The sequence below is a fragment of the Cicer arietinum genome, chromosome 6 (assembly GCF_000331145.2).
Source record: "Cicer arietinum cultivar CDC Frontier isolate Library 1 chromosome 6, Cicar.CDCFrontier_v2.0, whole genome shotgun sequence".
NCBI classification, from domain to species: domain Eukaryota; kingdom Viridiplantae; phylum Streptophyta; class Magnoliopsida; order Fabales; family Fabaceae; genus Cicer; species Cicer arietinum.
In genome coordinates, this window is record NC_021165.2 from 14,445,093 (window position 1) to 14,462,856 (window position 17,764).

Genomic DNA, 17,764 nt, shown 5'->3' on the forward strand with positions numbered 1-17,764 from the left:
CTCATACTTCACATGAGTCTAAATTCAACTGTTGTGGTGTGGTGGACGTCAAAATTCTGGTGATGAGTAATTTAAAAGTATCTTTGTCAATTTATTTGAACCTTGTGATCAATTTTTATTGCGGTGAGTTTGGAACACAACTTATAAAAACTTTCATTTATAAAATATATTTTTTTGTTTTTGAAATAAATGACGTTTGAATATTTGCCACACATATTAAGAAATGTAATAAATAAAATTAAAATTATTTTATCAAAATTATTAGTGTATTTTTCACTATCATAAATGTAAGATAGAATTAATTTTTGGAAATAGTGTATATATTAATAATTAGATAATATAACTAAAAAAATAATTAGAGTTGAATTAAAAATTAAAATTGACATTTACTCTGAAACAATTTGATTTACTAAAGTGATATTTATCGTAAAAAAAGATAGAGTATATTTATAATTGGGACAAAATTAAAATTAGTTTATTTTTCTTTGAAAATGTAGAAGAGATACTTTTTGAAGAGAAAAAAGCCTTTAGTGTGTCCTTTGAATAATAAAATTTTAAACTTCATCAAATATCCTTTAATTTGATATAAAGTTTCAAACGGATTTTACATCTTTGTATTTGTATTGTGTTTAAGTTAATCGTTTAATCAAGTTACTTTTATGTGTTTAAAAACATCAACGATAATGAATCAAATTTTAATTTTTTTATTTATTTATATATGATATCAAAACTCTTTATCCTTAAAAAATCTTATATATGTGATTTACCGACTTGTTGAAAAGCGGCATTTTAAAGAGTCCGCTCTATATTTGATTTTGGGTGTCTATTTTTTTATTTGACTTGGTAAAATATACTTGATTGGTTAAATATTTAGGTACATTTTCTAATATAGTTGTACCTCATGCACAAAAATTTGGAGGGTTGGGACTGATTGGTAAGAAGGGATGTCATTTTTTTATTATAAGGTATGCATTTGAGCTAATTTAGAAAATGAGGAATAACATAATTGTTCCGAAATGAAGCATTTAACATCTATGAGGTGACATAACGTGTTAAATTATTAAGTTGGTATTGGCTTAGATATAACGAAAAACAATTTGGATATAATTTCAATCTTCTATGGTCAAATCCTCTTGTTTGCTTTGAATTGTTTTTTTGTTTTTTTGGGTTGGCTTTTGGCGTTTTGTTGGTTTTTTGGGATAATTTCTAGTATTATTATAATTTTAACATCCTCACGAATTATAGTAGGCCTCATTTTAAATGTTTCACTTACTTCAGTTATTATATTAATTTACTTACTTCAGTTATTATATTAATTTGAGTGTCAAGCGTATTTGTTATTACACATCCTATTTCGTATATCATATTTGTCATTAATCCAAAATTATTGTGATACTATTTATCTAAATTTCTTGATAGTCCCTGAGTTCGGATCATATCAACTTCCAACTTATGAACTTTGCTTTATACAAATGGATTGTAGGCGAAATGTCACTATATATTAATTTTTCTCAAGGAATAATTTGACTCCACCTCTTTCACATTGCATTTTGTAAACACATCACTCAGCTCAATTATGTGAATTCAATGGAACATTCACGTTTGTGATTAGCATTTATTTGTATAGCTTGTAGCATCATCCATCACTAGGTTTAAACCCAAAAATGACTGCAATCCATAACGGGAAAATTGAGCAACAAGCCCTACTTGTTGCAATTGCGGCTGCAATATTATATATTTTGAAGTCTAAGCAACAGCATCTCAACTGCAATTTGAGACGCATCGGCTACTGCAATATTGCGGATTTTGAAATCTAAGCAACTGCGTCGCAGACTCAACTTATGATGCCTGCAGTATAAAAGTTTACAGCGTAACCGCAATCCGACCGTAATCACAATTCAAAACCACGATCCAAACATATATCATTTCATGTATAACTTTCAGTGAATGTCAATTCCATAATTGAAAACTTGTATAAGCACAAGGAGTATAATAATGGTACAAGTCTATAAGGACCATATTTCTCTTAAACCATTCCAAAATTTGCTACAAAACTTGATAAGTTTCAGCTTACAGAGAGTATGGTAGTCAAAATAAAATGAGTAAGTTTTATGTAGAAAAATGAAAAGGGATCACATACCAGATTTTATATAATTGTATATGATCCTTTTTGAACTTTACAGTGAGACAAAATAGTATATAATGTGTGTACTGTTGACAGCTAAACACATCTATTATCAATTTAGTCCCTTATAAATTCATTTTATCAATTTACTTTTCAAAATTCAGATTCCCAACATTTTAATCCATGTATCTAAATTACATTGAAGAACAATGACAGGTATGAAATAATCATCATGGGAATTAATACGAAAATCTTAAAAATTTAAAACTGAACAAAAAATATTAACATGATGGACTAAATATCTAACAACCAATTTGAAGCATTAAAATGGAGCCTTGCTAAAAAAATTGAAGTCCTTCTTAATTAATAGTAAGATATAAATTCTTCTCTTGAAGGTCTATAAAATTGATTATCATGTGATTTGTTGCAATTATTGGATAGCATTATATTTCTTATGAGTTGTATATTACTCTACATAATTCAATTTTTCCTAAAAATCCCCAAAATTAAAAATGGGAGAAGCAGAAGTTATCTTTTGATACAACCTGCTATCTCTGATCTTTAAATCCAATATTCTTCCTTCCAACCATACGAAATGAAAGACCTGCATTCCACATTCAATTTCAAAAATCAGAACTCTTCTATTATATTTTCAATTATCTCCACATGTTGATTCATACTCACTATAAACAAAAAAAATATTTTAAAAATTGAATGTATCTGATCTAAAATTCAAACTAGACTCGTTAATTTTTTCAAATACCTTTTTATTTATATTTGATTTCGAATAGAGTACTAGTCATACAACAAAATAAAACCACCCTTAAAATTGATGAGAACATGAAGCACAAAAAATAAATGCAAGTGTAATAAGTTTATTTGAATTTGATCGCAAGTTAATTAAGAAAATTGAAAGATTGAAAAAGAGAGAAGAGAAAGTTATACCACGATGAGATCTACAAATTGGGGGTTCATCAAAACGAGAGAAAGAGAGACGTTTATAAGCAAAACCAATATCAATGAGAATAAGTCCAGAAGATGGATCAGTAACAATGATATCTTTAACAGGTAGCCACAAAAAAAGCTCTTCACGAGACATACCCTCCAAAACCTTAAGCTGTCCGAAACTAAGGTTGGCTTTAACAACAGTGTCAAAGAAAACTGTTGTTTCATATTGAGCCAAACAGGGTCGATCTAAATGTACCTCTAAATGACCCATTTGGTCCAATTTGAATGATTTCACACTTTGAGGGAAGAGTCCTGCTGGGAGGCCATGTCTACGGAGAACTTCTAGAAGAGAAGAATCTTCAGCTGTTCCTGTGAGAGGAAGAATGAAAACAACAAGAAGAAGGAAAATGGAGACACAAAACCTATGTGTCAGAGACATGGTGGTGATGTGATACGAGGGAACACTGAGACTTTTGAGGTTTGTTTTTTTTTAAGGTTTTTGAGTTAGAAATGTGATGTGATTGTAACGTGAAGTAAGTGCCATATAAGACACTCAATTGAGTTTTTTGAATCTGAGCTGGCAACAAATTAGCAATCAGGATTATAATGACGATACTGCCCTTCAATTCAGTTCGATTCCATATTAATTATGACTTTAACCAAGGTCATTTAATATTCATTCAGCTTAATGTCATATAAGTATATTTTGTCAAACTGTTTTTTAAAATGACTATAAATTTACTTGCCTGTTAATCAAAAATTATTTTATATTTATAATGTATTCCGCATTTTCTTATTAATTATAAGAAAATAAATTAGGTTAAATTAAATATTTAAATATAATTTTGGTCTCTATTTTTTTTAATTTACGAAATTGATTTTCTTATTTTTAAAAGTTGACAGTTTTGATCTTTCACTCGGATATTTGAACTAAAAATGATGACATATTTTAAATGATGTGACATATAATTTTATTATATAGAGTCATATAGATGCATTAATCATTTATATGTCATTTATAAAATTGAAAATATGAAGAAAAAAAATTGAATTTGAAAGTTAAATTTTTATAGTATTTTATTTTAATTCCATAAATGTTAATCATTTTACATCACTATATCATATATTACATTATTTAAATCATATCACATCATTATTTTTTAGTTAAAAAAATTATATAAAGAGACCAAAATTATCGACTTTGAAAATATGGTGACTAATTAATTTCGCAAATCAATACCAATAAGAGGACTAAAAATACAATTAAACATAAATTAAATTATGTATATTAAAAATATATAAGATCACATTTGATTTATATTAAAAAAACTAATATATTATCTAATTTATCTTTTATGACTAATAATTTAATCGGTGAAAATGGAAACCGTTAACTCAAACATAGGTATTTTAAATATATTGTAATTAAATCAAACAAAAAATTGTTGATATTTATTAATATTCTATTTCAAGAAAACGTGTCAATTTTTTTGTATTTCATTTCATAAACTTACACAATCTTTCTTTTGAACTCTATTTTTTAAAATTAATATTATTGCTCAAAACTTAAATAAAAGTAAATATATATATTAATCTAAAGATGAATATATATTTAATCAAAAAACATATATTTTTATTTATATCTAAGTTTGGAGGGAATATGTGAAGATTTAAAGTTGAAAATGGTATAAAATTTAAGTATGGTAATTGTAAAAAAATAAAATCCAGTTTAGTATAAAAATTAACTTTTTTAAAAAATACTTTAATATAAAAGAAACTTTAAATGTAATTATTAGTAACCACAAATTTTCATTAGTATTATTTCCAATGAGACAAGTATAAATATTCACTTACCTTTTAAATTTTCTAACTTATACTTGACATCGTTTCCACACTTTAAATTTCTTTCAAAAAAAATACCATAAATTTTGATTGAAAATATTTTTTTAATCAATTTAACTTTAACAACACATTATTTTTTTCAAATTTAAATCTAAAATCATTCTTATCATATACATTGTAATATAAATGGAACAAAAAAGTTAAGTACCAATTTTGGTCATTTGAAAAAAAAAAATTGTACGAATATATTCCTTATAAATTTGTCCTTGACAAATAAATTATTTTCTATATTTATAATATAAAGAGAACTCCAAAAGTAACTATCGATTTTGGTAGGACTTTTTCTTTATAAACTTTTCCTTGTCAATATAATATTTTTCCAAATTAATTTTTATGGAGAAGTCCAAATTTCAATTTATATATACTATACTATTATTATTATTAATTATTATTTTGACTAGGTATACTAAGTTATGCTATAATATACAAGGGACTTTAAAACGTAACTAACAATTTGGTCGAACTTTTGTTTTAGAAATTTATCGTAAACAACACACTTATTTTTCAAACTTAAATTTAAAATTAAAATAAATAAATAAATAAAAAACTTATAAGTTAATGATAACTTTTGATAACAGAAGATGTAATAAAATTTAAAAAAATGAATTGCATTAAAACGGATTTTGATTGGACATTTTCTTTCATGAATTTGACCATAACAACACAACTCATTTTCAAATTTAAAATTAAAAGCATACATCATAAATATTAAAACAGAAATTTAGATAAACAACGATGACATATATATTATGAAATTGAAAAAGAAACAAAATAAATGAAAAAAAATATTATGTAAACAAATATAATAAAATATATTTACAATAAAGTACATAAAAGGGAGATCCACCTCTCCGCTAATTATAATAATAATAATAATTATTATTATTATTATATTTTTTTGAATGATTTATAATTATTATTATTTAATAATCATACGAGTAAACAAAAAACTAGAGTCAATAGAAATTATTTTGGTCTCACTAATTGTTTCTCTCTAGGCCCATACAAAATAAACGGTACTAATCTGGTCATATTTTGTTGTAATGTAGGTCAAAATAGTCGAACTAAAATGTCCTTAAAATATATTGATTTAACCAAAATTTTAAAGATGAAATTGTTACTTTTAGCTAGTTAGGATCTCGACTATGTTCCAATGGACAGTTTAGTGGTGTTCCATTCATAGTTGAAACAATAAGAGTGAAGAGTGGATACATATAAATGTTATTTAAATTGATTTTGTAGTTTATTTTTATGCAAATATTATTTTATGATCGCCATGAGTACTAACATGTTTTGTGGCAGGCATTGGAGCTGGTACACCACATGACATTTTAGGCTTAAATCATATCATTGTACGAAGATTTTGATAACAAAATTGGAAGGAGAAATCTCTGGTCCTGCCCCTCTACTCTAACGACCCTCTTTTTGTTTACCATTCTTGTTTGTAAATATCCCAAAAATGTACTAAATATACAAATAATTATATTTATAAAAAGAAGAAAAAATAAGTATTTGCAAACAAAAACAAAATAATATAATATTGGTTTTGGTGATAAGGAAGTCATGTAACATGAATTACAATTAAAGTATCAGCTATTAAATAGAATCATCAGGACACAAATGGAACACCACAAACTCAATTCCTAAGTTAAACAAAAATGGTTACAAGTTAATACATAATTTAACAATGTATAATTTTTATATTTTTATTTTCAAAAGGAATATTTTGACCACTCATTGCATTTTATAACAGAACACTCGTTATGTAATGGCATCAATCAATTTAGTTATTCATATTCAAACATGCAACAAACAATGTCTCAAAAAGGAACATATTTTTCTCTCTCTCTCTCTCTCACAAGAAACACATGGATTAACTTGGAAGTTGGGACCATAGGAAAACCCCCTCAAAACACATGATGCCTTTGTGAGAAGTATATATTTACATATATTGATAGAATAAAAAATTGGGTTATATACTTTCTCTCCAACATTTAAATAATCATTTTTTTATTACAAAATTAAATAACATCTTTATTCAATATAGTTGTTTCTCCAAAATGGAACAAGGATATGACAATAGATTAAGTGTGTCTCTAGATGAGTTGTGTTTTAATGCTGAAAATGGAAGCACTAATAGGAGAATAATGAACAAGAAACACTATGATGATGATGGCAATAAAGTGTTCACATCAAAGAACCTTGAGACAGAAAGGAAGAGGAGGATGAAACTTAGTGCCAGACTTTTGAAGCTTAGATCTTTAGTACCCATCATCACAAATGTAACCGCCTGAACTTCACTCATTTTCTTTCATATCATGCCTATCAAAAAATATATATATATATATAATTAGTTTTGAGATGTTTGGTTGTTTTTAATAAATTAATTTTGTTTAGCTTTTGATTTTAAACATTATTTTTACATTCAAATTTATTTTGTTGAACTCTATTTTATGTTAATGTATAAAAATATAAACTGTTTTGGATTCAATTTACTTTGAATAACTGCATGTTCTATCTATTTTTGAAGGAATTAAAAGATATTTTTAAGTAAAATTTATTTTATCTCTATAATTGAATTTGAAGTTAAAATTTTTAATTTTTAACTCAAGACGTAATTTTTATGATCTAATTTATTATTGATTTCATTTTTATATAAATGTATCTAAACATCAATTATTTTATATTTAACTTTCTTTTAATTAAAATTAATATTTCAAAATTAATTTTTATTGAACTAAGAACCACTAAAATTATTTATTTTTAAGAAAGACGTTTCGAGTTTAAATATTGCCACAATTTACAAACATTTGCTTATCTAATATATTTTTATTATCGCATAATCAAACATATATAGTCCATTATGATTTATCTAACGAATATTTATTCAACATTAATTTTAATTAGTACGTTATGAAAAGTTGACTGTATATGAATCTTAATTTTGATGTCAGATGAACAAAGCAACTATTATTGAGGATGCTATCAGTTATATCATGCAGCTACAAAATGAAGTTGAGAGTCTTGCACAAGAGCTTCAAGAAATGGGAACAACCGCAGAGGAAGCAGGGCAAAAAATGTATGAACCTTCTGCTGCAGAAAAGATGAAGAAATGGGGGGTCCAGGTTAATTTTATACAAATTCAACTCTTTCATTAACAAAATTAAATTAATTATAATCTATATTGATATTGTTACTTACAATATATAGGAAGAGGTGGTGGAGTTGAAAAAAATTGATGAGAATAAGTTTTGGGTCAAGATGATCCTTGAGAATGAGAGGGGAAGGTTCACTAGATTAATGGAGGCCCTTAATGATTTAGGCATTGAAATGATGGACCCTAATGTTACAACAATGCATGGAGCATATCTTATTACAGCCTCTTTACAGGTGAACCCTAGAAATACATGAACTATGATTATATCATCTTTGAAAAACTTTGGAATACATGCTAATTTATTATTATTTGCTTTAATTTTAAATTTTTAACAAATGTAAGGCTTTTATATATGTTGATTCTATATTTGCTATTTTGCAGAGCATGTTTGGTGCACTTGACATTCATCAAATTCCAAATATTATCAAGTTCAATTAGAGCAACCAGAAAAGTTATTTCTTATGCATTAATCCATTCAATTGGGATAAATTTTAGATTGTTTTATTGTTGAATTGACTCGAACTACCTCCATCCATTTATTTATTAGGATACTGGAACTTAAAAATTGCAATGTTGAAAATATAGCTTTATTTTCTTCATTAATTTAGGCAAATTAAACACATTATAGTTACTAATTTATCAAATATTACCATGGAAATTGTGAAGAAAGCAAGAGATTAAAGTTTTAAAGTTGAACTTTTATCCATTCATAGAAATTATAAAACAAAGGTTTTGACTTACAACTTACATCATAATTCCTTAATTTTCCTCCTTTATTTAAAAAAAAAAAAGGCTGCTCAAAGTCTTTCATCGGTAATAATAACATCAATACAAGAAGAAATTAGATAAAAGGAGTGGTGACTAGTTCTGAGCAAGGTTTATCTCACAAGTTTTAAAACTGAGATATAAACATTTTGATAAAAAAATTATATATTTGTACAAATTTGTCCTAGCAAAAGGTACAAAGACTAGTTAATCTCTAATAAATAAATAAACAATCTAATTAAGTCTAATGGAATGAACTAAATTTCTATAATACGGTAAATTTGAATTTAAATTTCCGTCATAAAATTACACACATTTAATGTATATAGTGTCTTGAATAGAATTACGAGTAAAACTATGAGAAATCAAATAAATAAATAAACAAACTAATTCAATTCTTTCAATTCTAAAATTTCTCTAATTGTTTTTTCTCCATACTAAATGTGTGAAAGTTTTGCCGCTAAATTTTTAGAGAAAAAATTCATCTCTAATAACAAAAATCCAAAAAAGACTCATCCAGCCCATACTGCAAATTATTGAAAGTCAAATTGATATTTTTCATGGACCAAATATATATATATATATATTTTTTACACTAATTTTGGTATTTAATCAAATATAAATTTAAACCTAAAACACTTCTACTTAAATTAATTAGTGTTCTCTGGTGATTTTTTTTCGACCAACCATAGTCCATAACCATACCCAATACAGAAATTAATTAAAAAAAAGTCATATTTAGAAAAGAGGGAATTGATTCCTTGACTAGTTTCATTGACCTCTTTGAAAGCTCAGACACAATACCCTATCAGATTTCTTCACAAAAGAATACTCCAACCATGCATTTATCAATTGGAAAATAATGTTTTCATCAACTTTTAATTCGTAATAATATATAGTGAATAGACAAGAGCTAAGGGCATGCTGGTATCTTTTAGCTGTGACCATGATATTTGCTTGGAAGGAGTATATTGTCTAGTTTACATGTTCAAATGACAACTTGATTTGATAGCTTAACTTCCAATTGAAAAAGAATCAGCCACTTTACCAATTAAAAACTGGAAACTAAAAGTTCGAATGATAGTACCTTTTTTAATAAGCAAAATAATTATATTTATATAATCAAGAAAAAGACGTGTAAAAGTCCAAAGGTCATGATACAAAAAAGTACCAGATGCTTAGTTAACACATTTACTATAACAGCACACCACTTCCAAAACATGGATCAAAGCAGCACCAATTGTTTCTTGTGCCTACTGTGATCTCAATGAAAAAGGTAACAATTACCAAATTCTTGTTATTAACAATAACAGTGTATTTGAGGATTCACTTTGTAACAAGTAATATTGAACATAAGCATTAGATATTTTTCATCTTTTTCAATTAACATCTTATTTTGTTGAACATACTGGAAACTGAATGTAATGCACAACACGGCACTCTTTTGCTTACGTATAGAGAATAAAAATCACTGAGATCCTTTGAGCTTCTTTGCAATACCTGCAAAGTACTTCCCCTGATGGAAAGCTTGAGCCAATTCTAACTCGGTAGGTTGTCTCGAGCCATCCCCGGCGTAGGTGCCTGCACCATATGGAGAGCCACCCTTCACCTTCTCAATCTCAAACATCCCAGCACCAAATGTGTAACCAATGGGCACAAAAATCAATCCATGGTGAACAAGCTGAGTAATGGATGTCAACCTGCAGAGTTTTAAGATAAGTAAAGCAATTCATATTTGAGGTTTCTTTGGTTTTAACCTTCTGATTGCCAAGGAAAAGGGATCTTGGTAATCCAAAATTCGGTCGGGTGTTAAGTAAAGTCTGACCAAGGATTGCTCTAGTCAAGGTTTGACTCAGATACTTCCGTTCAATTTGACTTTCATTGAAGCTCATTAACTATTTGAGTTCAACCACTTGATTATATTGAGCCTATTAGCTTGTACTTTTATAAAAGAAAATTTCCTTTTCTGTAATTAAAAGACAAGCATGGGAAACATAAATGGGTGAAATTCGGTAACTCACGGAGTAGTCTCTTGTCCGCCTCCTTGAGAACCAGTGCTGTAAAAGATTCCTGCAGGCTTTCCTGCAAGTGCCTGTGTACGCCATAAGCCTCCAGTTGCGTCCATGAATGCTTTAAATTGAGCAGCCATCATTCCAAATCTTGTTGGGAAACCAAACAACAAACCATCAGCCTCAGGTAGTTCATTGGGTGTAATAATTGGCACATCACTCTTTGGAGGTGCTCCCATCTTCCCAAGGACATCCTCAGGCAGTGTTTCAGGTACCTGTATGTATGGATGATAATATTGTAAATGCCTATGTGTTCTAAATCACAAGATCTAATGAGTTACATTGTGAAGGGTATAACTCGGTTAAAACCGTCTTAAGAGATATATATTTTTTATTTGAACATTTTAATGTAAAATTGGTGGAAGACAGACATTAACTCCTCTATACATGTGAAAAAACTGAGAACAAGTGCTCCAAAGAGAAATGGAGACTAGTCAATTATCACTATATACCTGCCATAGCTTTGCTTCTACTCCTTCCACGGAAGCTGCCCCTTTTTGTATCTCTTCAGCTAGCTTATGAACATGTCCGTACGTAGAATAGTAACTAAACATGCAACATAAATTCTTTTATCAGATTCATGTGAGATCATTAGGATAGACATTAAGCAAATGGGTTGGTGTCGTGTTAGACACTTGACATGTCTTCAAAATAAAAAGTCGGTGTTACATATTGAGACACCCTTTACTTGTACATAGAAGAAAGAACTCAGTAGCCAATGTTGAAACTTGGGTTAATAACATAAAGATCATAGCCAACAAAACCCAGATAAAGTGTGATTCTGATATTCAGATAATATCACTATACCTACTACTAATGAGTCAACAGAGGAATATGGTAGCACTATGATTCTATGAAACCACCAAAAGCAATTTAGTACCAGACAAGGCATGATGACAATGACAGCACATTTTCTAAAGTAAGAAACCATTTAATCAAGCTTCCATCTTTTTACATTTTCGTAAGAAATAATTGAGGTTGTTGGGGCCAAAGAAACATATATTCAAACACAAAAGTCTTATAAGAATTGCAAGCAAAGGAAGAGTCATCACCAATGATGCATTGTTAGGACCACACTCCATCAATAGTGCGTGGACCTTTACACTCTAGTCTACATGGTTATTGCCTTTACAACCTTCTACACAAAAGTTAGGTCTAGTCTAGCCCCACCGCACCCTCCCCTTACCCAAACAAAAAAACAATTATTTCATCAACATAAAAAAAAAAACTATCTTTCTCTTAGTTGCATAACCCCATTCCCTTCTTGAATGAAAAAGAAATAGGAATGTAAATTTTAGAAATGACTAATCAATTAAGAATCTGAAAACAGATCTGACTCAAAAAAACTTCCTTGGGGACAAATGTAAGAAGGAATTGGACAAACATTAATTTAATCAGCTCAGTAGTAAGAGTTTTGAAGTTTTTTTTTTACTAAAAAATGCTTATCTGATTTCATTGATAATAATGTGTTCAATACAAAAATTAAAACAAAAACCTTGCAAGTTATTGATTCTCTAATATGATTTAATTGGATTCTGCATAGATCCAATATAAATAAGTACTGTATAAAATTGAGTACAAAAGTCAATTGATGACAAACAGCACAATCCTCCAAATTGTTGATTTTTTTTTTTTTTTTTGCAAGTTTCAAAGTGGAAAAACAGCATAAAATTCTGAGAACTAATTTTGATGAACACAAAGACTTAGATAGCTTCAATTCAAATACCCAAAAGAGGAATTACTGATTAAGTGGTACAAACACGGACAGTTGACTTTTCTCAATGGATGAAAATTGAAAATCATAAAATATAAAGACAACCAATTTCCCAGTTCATCAATATACCAAATTGATAAGGTGAGAAGGGAAGCATATCAATAAATCCAAAATTCAAAGAGTGATAAATTAGTGAACTTTAGAATAAAAAAGTGAAATTAAGAGAGGAAAATTAGAGTGCTGATAGAAAATTGGTTAACAAAGAAATCTGATAAAAGAGGAAGAATGGCTTACACAATGTAAACTTTGGTGGTAGCCATTGATGATGATGAAAGTGTAATGCTTTGTTTCGCTCTGTATGTGGAAAAATGGAAAAGAAGGAGATGATGGTGGATGAGAAAGTTCACAGGCTGTGCTTATAGCGCATTATTATTATATAGTAGTTACTTAGTGCATATGTATATAATCATTAACTTTATTTTATTGTGCAGAGAGTTTATTTTGCTAAAAATCCCAAAAATATCATTTACTATTTTAATCATTCTGAAATTCTATTTTATTTTTCTTCTCTTTATCACCGTAACTAATCTCATAATATTTTATATTTATATTAGAAATATATATGAGATAAAAATTAAATTGAATTTGATCAATTTAATAGTTTGTTTCAGTATTTAAAAATTACATTTGAATCAAATTTAATGAAATTCTGAACTGGTTTATAATCGATTTATAAATATAAATCAATTTAATATTTTGAATATATTTTTAATTTTTCTGAAAAAGAATTTTGAAATTCCTTCGAAAAGAAAATATCAATTTTTTTCAAGAAAATTAAATATAAAAAAAAATTCAAGATAAAAAAGTTTCAATTATTTTTCAAAAAAACAAATTCAAAATTCTTTTCACAAAAAAATTTAAAATTTTTCGAGAAAAATAAATATAAAAAAGTTTTGATTGTTTTTTAAAGAATATATTGAAAATACTATACAAAAAAAATATTTTTAATTTTTTTTTTCAAAAAAATTTTAAAGAAAAAAATGATTTAAAATATTTTTTGATTTTTTTGTTGATATTTGCTATATAAATTTTCAAAAAAAATTCATTTAAAAAATTTTTTAAAAGAAAAATTATTAATTGAGGTTCAAAAAGTTTTAAAACTGTTAAATTGATTTTTGAATTAAATTTGATTAACTAAATTATTTTAAATATGTAGTTTAATTTATTTGGATTTTGTTGGTGCATAGCAATCCAATTTATCAATAGTCCAATTAATCATATATTTTACACACCTCTAATCTATACGACATACTCATGACTCACACCTTATAATTCATACTCATTCATAACTAAAACCCCCACTCATAATTTACATCTCATAACAATTTTCTTCTTATTATTATTATGCTTAAAGTCATCAACAAGGTATATATTTTATGATACGTTGAGTTTGTATTTTTTTTCAAAATGTGATATGAATTCACTTATGTTGTAAATTACATATTGTACGCAAAGTTAAATCATGTATCCTTAGTGGAAGCTTGAACTCAAACATTGGAGTGGCAAAAAAAAAAGTATAATATTGTATTGGAGTGGCCAAATTTTAAAAATATATTGATGATTAAACTCATGTTTATTAAAGAGATGTAGTAAATCAAATTTCTGTTGACATTTTTAATAATTAAAATTAGTTTTTAAAAATCTAATTTTTTTTCAAACACTAAAGTTTTTAGAGTTTAGTTGTTATGTTTTTGTCAATGTAAAAAGTTTTATATTATTAGTATATCCCAAACATCCAAAAATATGATATTTATGATTAATTGACATTATAAAATATTATTATATCGTCTATGTATATAAATTAAATCCAAATTTTTATATTATTAATACAATTTTCTTAACTACAAGGACAAAAAATAATATATATAATTATTAAAGTACATTTAAACACAACAAATTATTTAAAATACCAATATTGATAGAGTGTTGATAAAAGATAATGGTTTGATTTGAGTATTACACTATCTATTTTAAAATTACGTGAAACGATATTTAAAATCAATAAAGGTCAAATTTATTGGTTTAGTTCAACTTGGACTCAAATCCATAAATAAATATCAAATTATTTTAATTAGTTTTGGTTAAATTTTTGGGATCATTTGATTTGATTTTTATCTCTCTAGATAAAATTTACAACTCACAAGTTGGATTTGGAGTTAAAAAATTTAGTTTATTTTATAATTACTGTAGTTATTTTTGTAATTTTTTTTATAATTTATTTCCACAAGATTTTTTTATAATAGACATTTGTGATATAATTTGATAAAAGAAAATTGATGTATTTGGTCCATGCGTCAAATAGATTATTTTTTGTTGATCAAATTATAACTCAAATGTCTCTTATAAAAAAATTGAAATTAGTGGTATTTTTTTAAAAAATCTTGGGGTAGTTGTGGTCACCCTATGTCCCCGAGAAGCTTTGTCATTGTGTACTTACATATTTTGTATTCACATACATGTACGTAAATTAAGTTTTAAGTACATGTAAAAAATTTGAGTGAAGGAAGTATGTACATGAACTCAATTCGTACGTATATTGCGTTCACGTATATGTAAACTGAGTTCACATACATGTACTTAAATTGAATTCAAGTACATGTAAAATTTTGTAATGGGGAGGAGAAATGTGTATTTGAATTTAGTTCACGTAAATGTACTCAATTCAATAAAGATTGTGGGTTTCACGATGGAAGAGGAAAAGAGAAGACAGGTTGACAAATTTAATTTAATGATAAGAACAATTTAATCTTTTCAACAATGCAAAGGGGGTAACTAGCTAAAGAGGGAGTGTGATTAGCAAAATTGTTTTATTTTTTACACTTTCAACTTAAACCATTAAAGCATTATAAAAATTTGATTTTTAACATATTTATTTTAAAAATTATGTTTATTAATTATTGTGATATAATATAAATATAAACTTTTATCTTGACATGACAATTAATCTCATATTCATTGTTATGCTGTTTATTTATTTACCTGTTTTTCTTTTAACAATTGTGTTATCTTTTGTAAAATAAAATGGTTTTTTTTTTTTTTTTTTCCACTACACTTTTCTTAATAGAACTCATTGAAGAAAGAAAAGTGGACAAAAGTAAAATAAAGATTATATTAAATAATGAGAAAATGATAGGATGATTTAGATCAAATGATGCATAGTGAGAAACAACTAGCTAGATAACTAACATTCTTAAATGTATAACTAACTAATTAATGTATTTTATATGTACTTGTAAGTTTGAATGTGTTTACTATATTTTCAGCTTAAAAATTCAATATACATAAGAAAAGAAATGTAACAATCAGAAAAAGTATAAAACATCAGAAATATAACAATTGAAAAACTACAAAATGTCAAAATATTATTCAATTGAAAAAGTATAAAACATCATAAATATAACAATTGAAAAAGTACAAAATGTCAAAAATTTATTGGTTAAAATGAATATGAAAATAGAGATAGGCTAAGAAAAGAAATAAATATTTTGCTCAATCTATCATCTTTATGAATAGAAGCTAGAACATTGAGTAAGCTAAAAAAAATAAAATTATGGTTTAACCATCATATTTGTATAAATAGAAACTAAAACTAAAGTTAGCCTCAACATTATATAATGAATAGAAGCAAAAATTTATGTAAACAATAATAAAAAGTCGTAGCTATTTGGACTAAAAAACAAGTATAATTCCTCTTAAATATTTTATGTATGAATAAAATATAAAATATCTTTTAAATTTAGTGATAAGAACTTAACATTGTCAATTGTCAGCTTAAAGTACTAAATTCAAATCTCGTTAAAAAAAATTATAAATTAATTGTTAGTGCTACTTTGATTAATAAAAAAAATTTAAAAATTATAATTAATAACAAGATAATGATAGAGTAATTTACGTGACTAATAGTCACCCATGTTAACTACTAATAATATATAAATATTTATATAACATGATGTACTCTCTATAATATTATAAATTATACAATATTATTATTTTGACATACATTTTGTGAGTAGATTAGTTAATATAAAGTTTTTACTATTTATGTAAGGATTTCATTAATAAATAATGTGTAAATAAAAGATCTTGACTCACTTAAATTTTTCTAAAAAGCATGTAAATTAATTTTACAATAAAGGTATTTAAATAAAAAAGAGAAAACAAGATTTTTTAATAAAAAATAGAAAAATAAATCGCCCACCGTGGGGCTCGAACCCACGACCACAAGGTTAAGAGCCTTGCGCTCTACCAACTGAGCTAGACGGGCTTTTGTTTTATATCTTTAAAAACGCCACTAAATAACTATAATTTGAGTTCTAACAACTTGAATTGTGCTCTTTTTATACCCATTATATTTTAAACTATCAAAGCAGTTGCAAATGAGCTTTTATTCTATTTTGCATCACATTCACTATTTGGGCTTGTAACTTATTCATTTAATCCTAAAACTTTTCATTTTGATTTTGATTTTAGAAGTCTAAACTGAGTTATTATGATTTAATCAATTTGATTTTTGTCATAAAAAATTTGTGGCTACAAATTTCATATAAATATCATTTTTCTTTTAAAGTAATGTCGATTTAAAAGTATCCTTAAAATAGAGATTTGGTAATTTTAGTTATAGGTGGCCGTTTTTAGTTTTATCCATTATTAATGCTATGAAATTTTATTTGCATCCTTACATAAGTATTTAGAGGTTGTGAGGAAGCTCAAATATAAACCACTCCATACTTCATTTGATCAACTTGTAAAGCCTTAGTTTTAAACATTATGTAGTCAATGTTAAGGGATGAGTAGATAGATACCAGCTAGCTAATGGTCAAAATCATAGTCAATTATGTACTCATTATTTTCCCTATCCGAGACTGGAATGGCAAAGATACTCAATCAATCATCTCTTGGTGTCTGAATTAATTTTCTACAAACCGAAAATAATCAAATCATACCATCATTATTCAAATCATAAACATACAAGTTCACAAAAATGGTAAATTCAACTATTTTTTACCTTAACTGTCACTATAGGA

The 17,764-nt window shown here is 26.6% G+C and overlaps 3 protein-coding genes and 1 non-coding gene across 4 annotated transcripts; 1 reads left to right on the plus strand and 3 right to left on the minus strand.

The window, feature by feature from the left end:
- Positions 1 to 1,488: 1,488 nt before the first annotated feature.
- Positions 1,489 to 3,582, minus strand: LOC101503226 (uncharacterized). Its single transcript, XM_004504909.4, has 2 exons — positions 3,071 to 3,582; positions 1,489 to 2,729 (listed from the first exon to the last, which is right to left on the minus strand). The coding sequence occupies exons 1-2, from the start codon at positions 3,510 to 3,512 to the stop codon at positions 2,674 to 2,676; spliced, it is 498 nt and encodes a 165-aa protein (XP_004504966.1). The 5' UTR covers positions 3,513 to 3,582; the 3' UTR covers positions 1,489 to 2,673.
- Positions 3,583 to 6,973: 3,391 nt separating this feature from the next.
- Positions 6,974 to 8,758, plus strand: LOC101503543 (transcription factor DYT1). Its single transcript, XM_004504910.2, has 4 exons — positions 6,974 to 7,257; positions 7,930 to 8,100; positions 8,186 to 8,365; positions 8,514 to 8,758. The coding sequence occupies exons 1-4, from the start codon at positions 7,036 to 7,038 to the stop codon at positions 8,568 to 8,570; spliced, it is 630 nt and encodes a 209-aa protein (XP_004504967.1). The 5' UTR covers positions 6,974 to 7,035; the 3' UTR covers positions 8,571 to 8,758.
- Positions 8,759 to 10,188: 1,430 nt separating this feature from the next.
- On the minus strand, positions 10,189 to 13,069 carry LOC101498862 (flavoprotein WrbA-like). Its single transcript, NM_001279219.1, has 4 exons — positions 12,975 to 13,069; positions 11,419 to 11,512; positions 10,919 to 11,181; positions 10,189 to 10,597 (listed from the first exon to the last, which is right to left on the minus strand). The coding sequence occupies exons 1-4, from the start codon at positions 12,998 to 13,000 to the stop codon at positions 10,366 to 10,368; spliced, it is 615 nt and encodes a 204-aa protein (NP_001266148.1). The 5' UTR covers positions 13,001 to 13,069; the 3' UTR covers positions 10,189 to 10,365.
- A 3,862-nt stretch (positions 13,070 to 16,931) lies between these two features.
- TRNAK-CUU (transfer RNA lysine (anticodon CUU)) lies at positions 16,932 to 17,004 on the minus strand. The gene has a single exon. It is a non-coding gene; the product is annotated as a tRNA-Lys (tRNA).
- Positions 17,005 to 17,764: the final 760 nt, after the last annotated feature.

Excerpts from the sequence above, each read along its gene's own strand:
- LOC101503226 (XM_004504909.4), bottom strand. The coding sequence starts at position 3,512 with ATGTCTCTGACACATAGGTTTTGTGTCTCCATTTTCCTTCTTCTTGTT. Across the intron at positions 2,730-3,070 it reads AATTTGTAGATCTCATCGTG|GTCTTTCATTTCGTATGGTT; the intron begins GTATAACTTTCT and ends TGTGGAATGCAG.
- LOC101503543 (XM_004504910.2), top strand. The coding sequence starts at position 7,036 with ATGGAACAAGGATATGACAATAGATTAAGTGTGTCTCTAGATGAGTTG. Across the intron at positions 7,258-7,929 it reads TAGTACCCATCATCACAAAT|ATGAACAAAGCAACTATTAT; the intron begins GTAACCGCCTGA and ends TTTTGATGTCAG. Across the intron at positions 8,366-8,513 it reads TTATTACAGCCTCTTTACAG|AGCATGTTTGGTGCACTTGA; the intron begins GTGAACCCTAGA and ends GCTATTTTGCAG.
- LOC101498862 (NM_001279219.1), bottom strand. The coding sequence starts at position 13,000 with ATGGCTACCACCAAAGTTTACATTGT. Across the intron at positions 11,513-12,974 it reads ACCACCAAAGTTTACATTGT|TTACTATTCTACGTACGGAC; the intron begins GTAAGCCATTCT and ends TTGCATGTTTAG. Across the intron at positions 10,598-10,918 it reads GGCGGACAAGAGACTACTCC|GTTGACATCCATTACTCAGC; the intron begins GTGAGTTACCGA and ends AAAACTCTGCAG.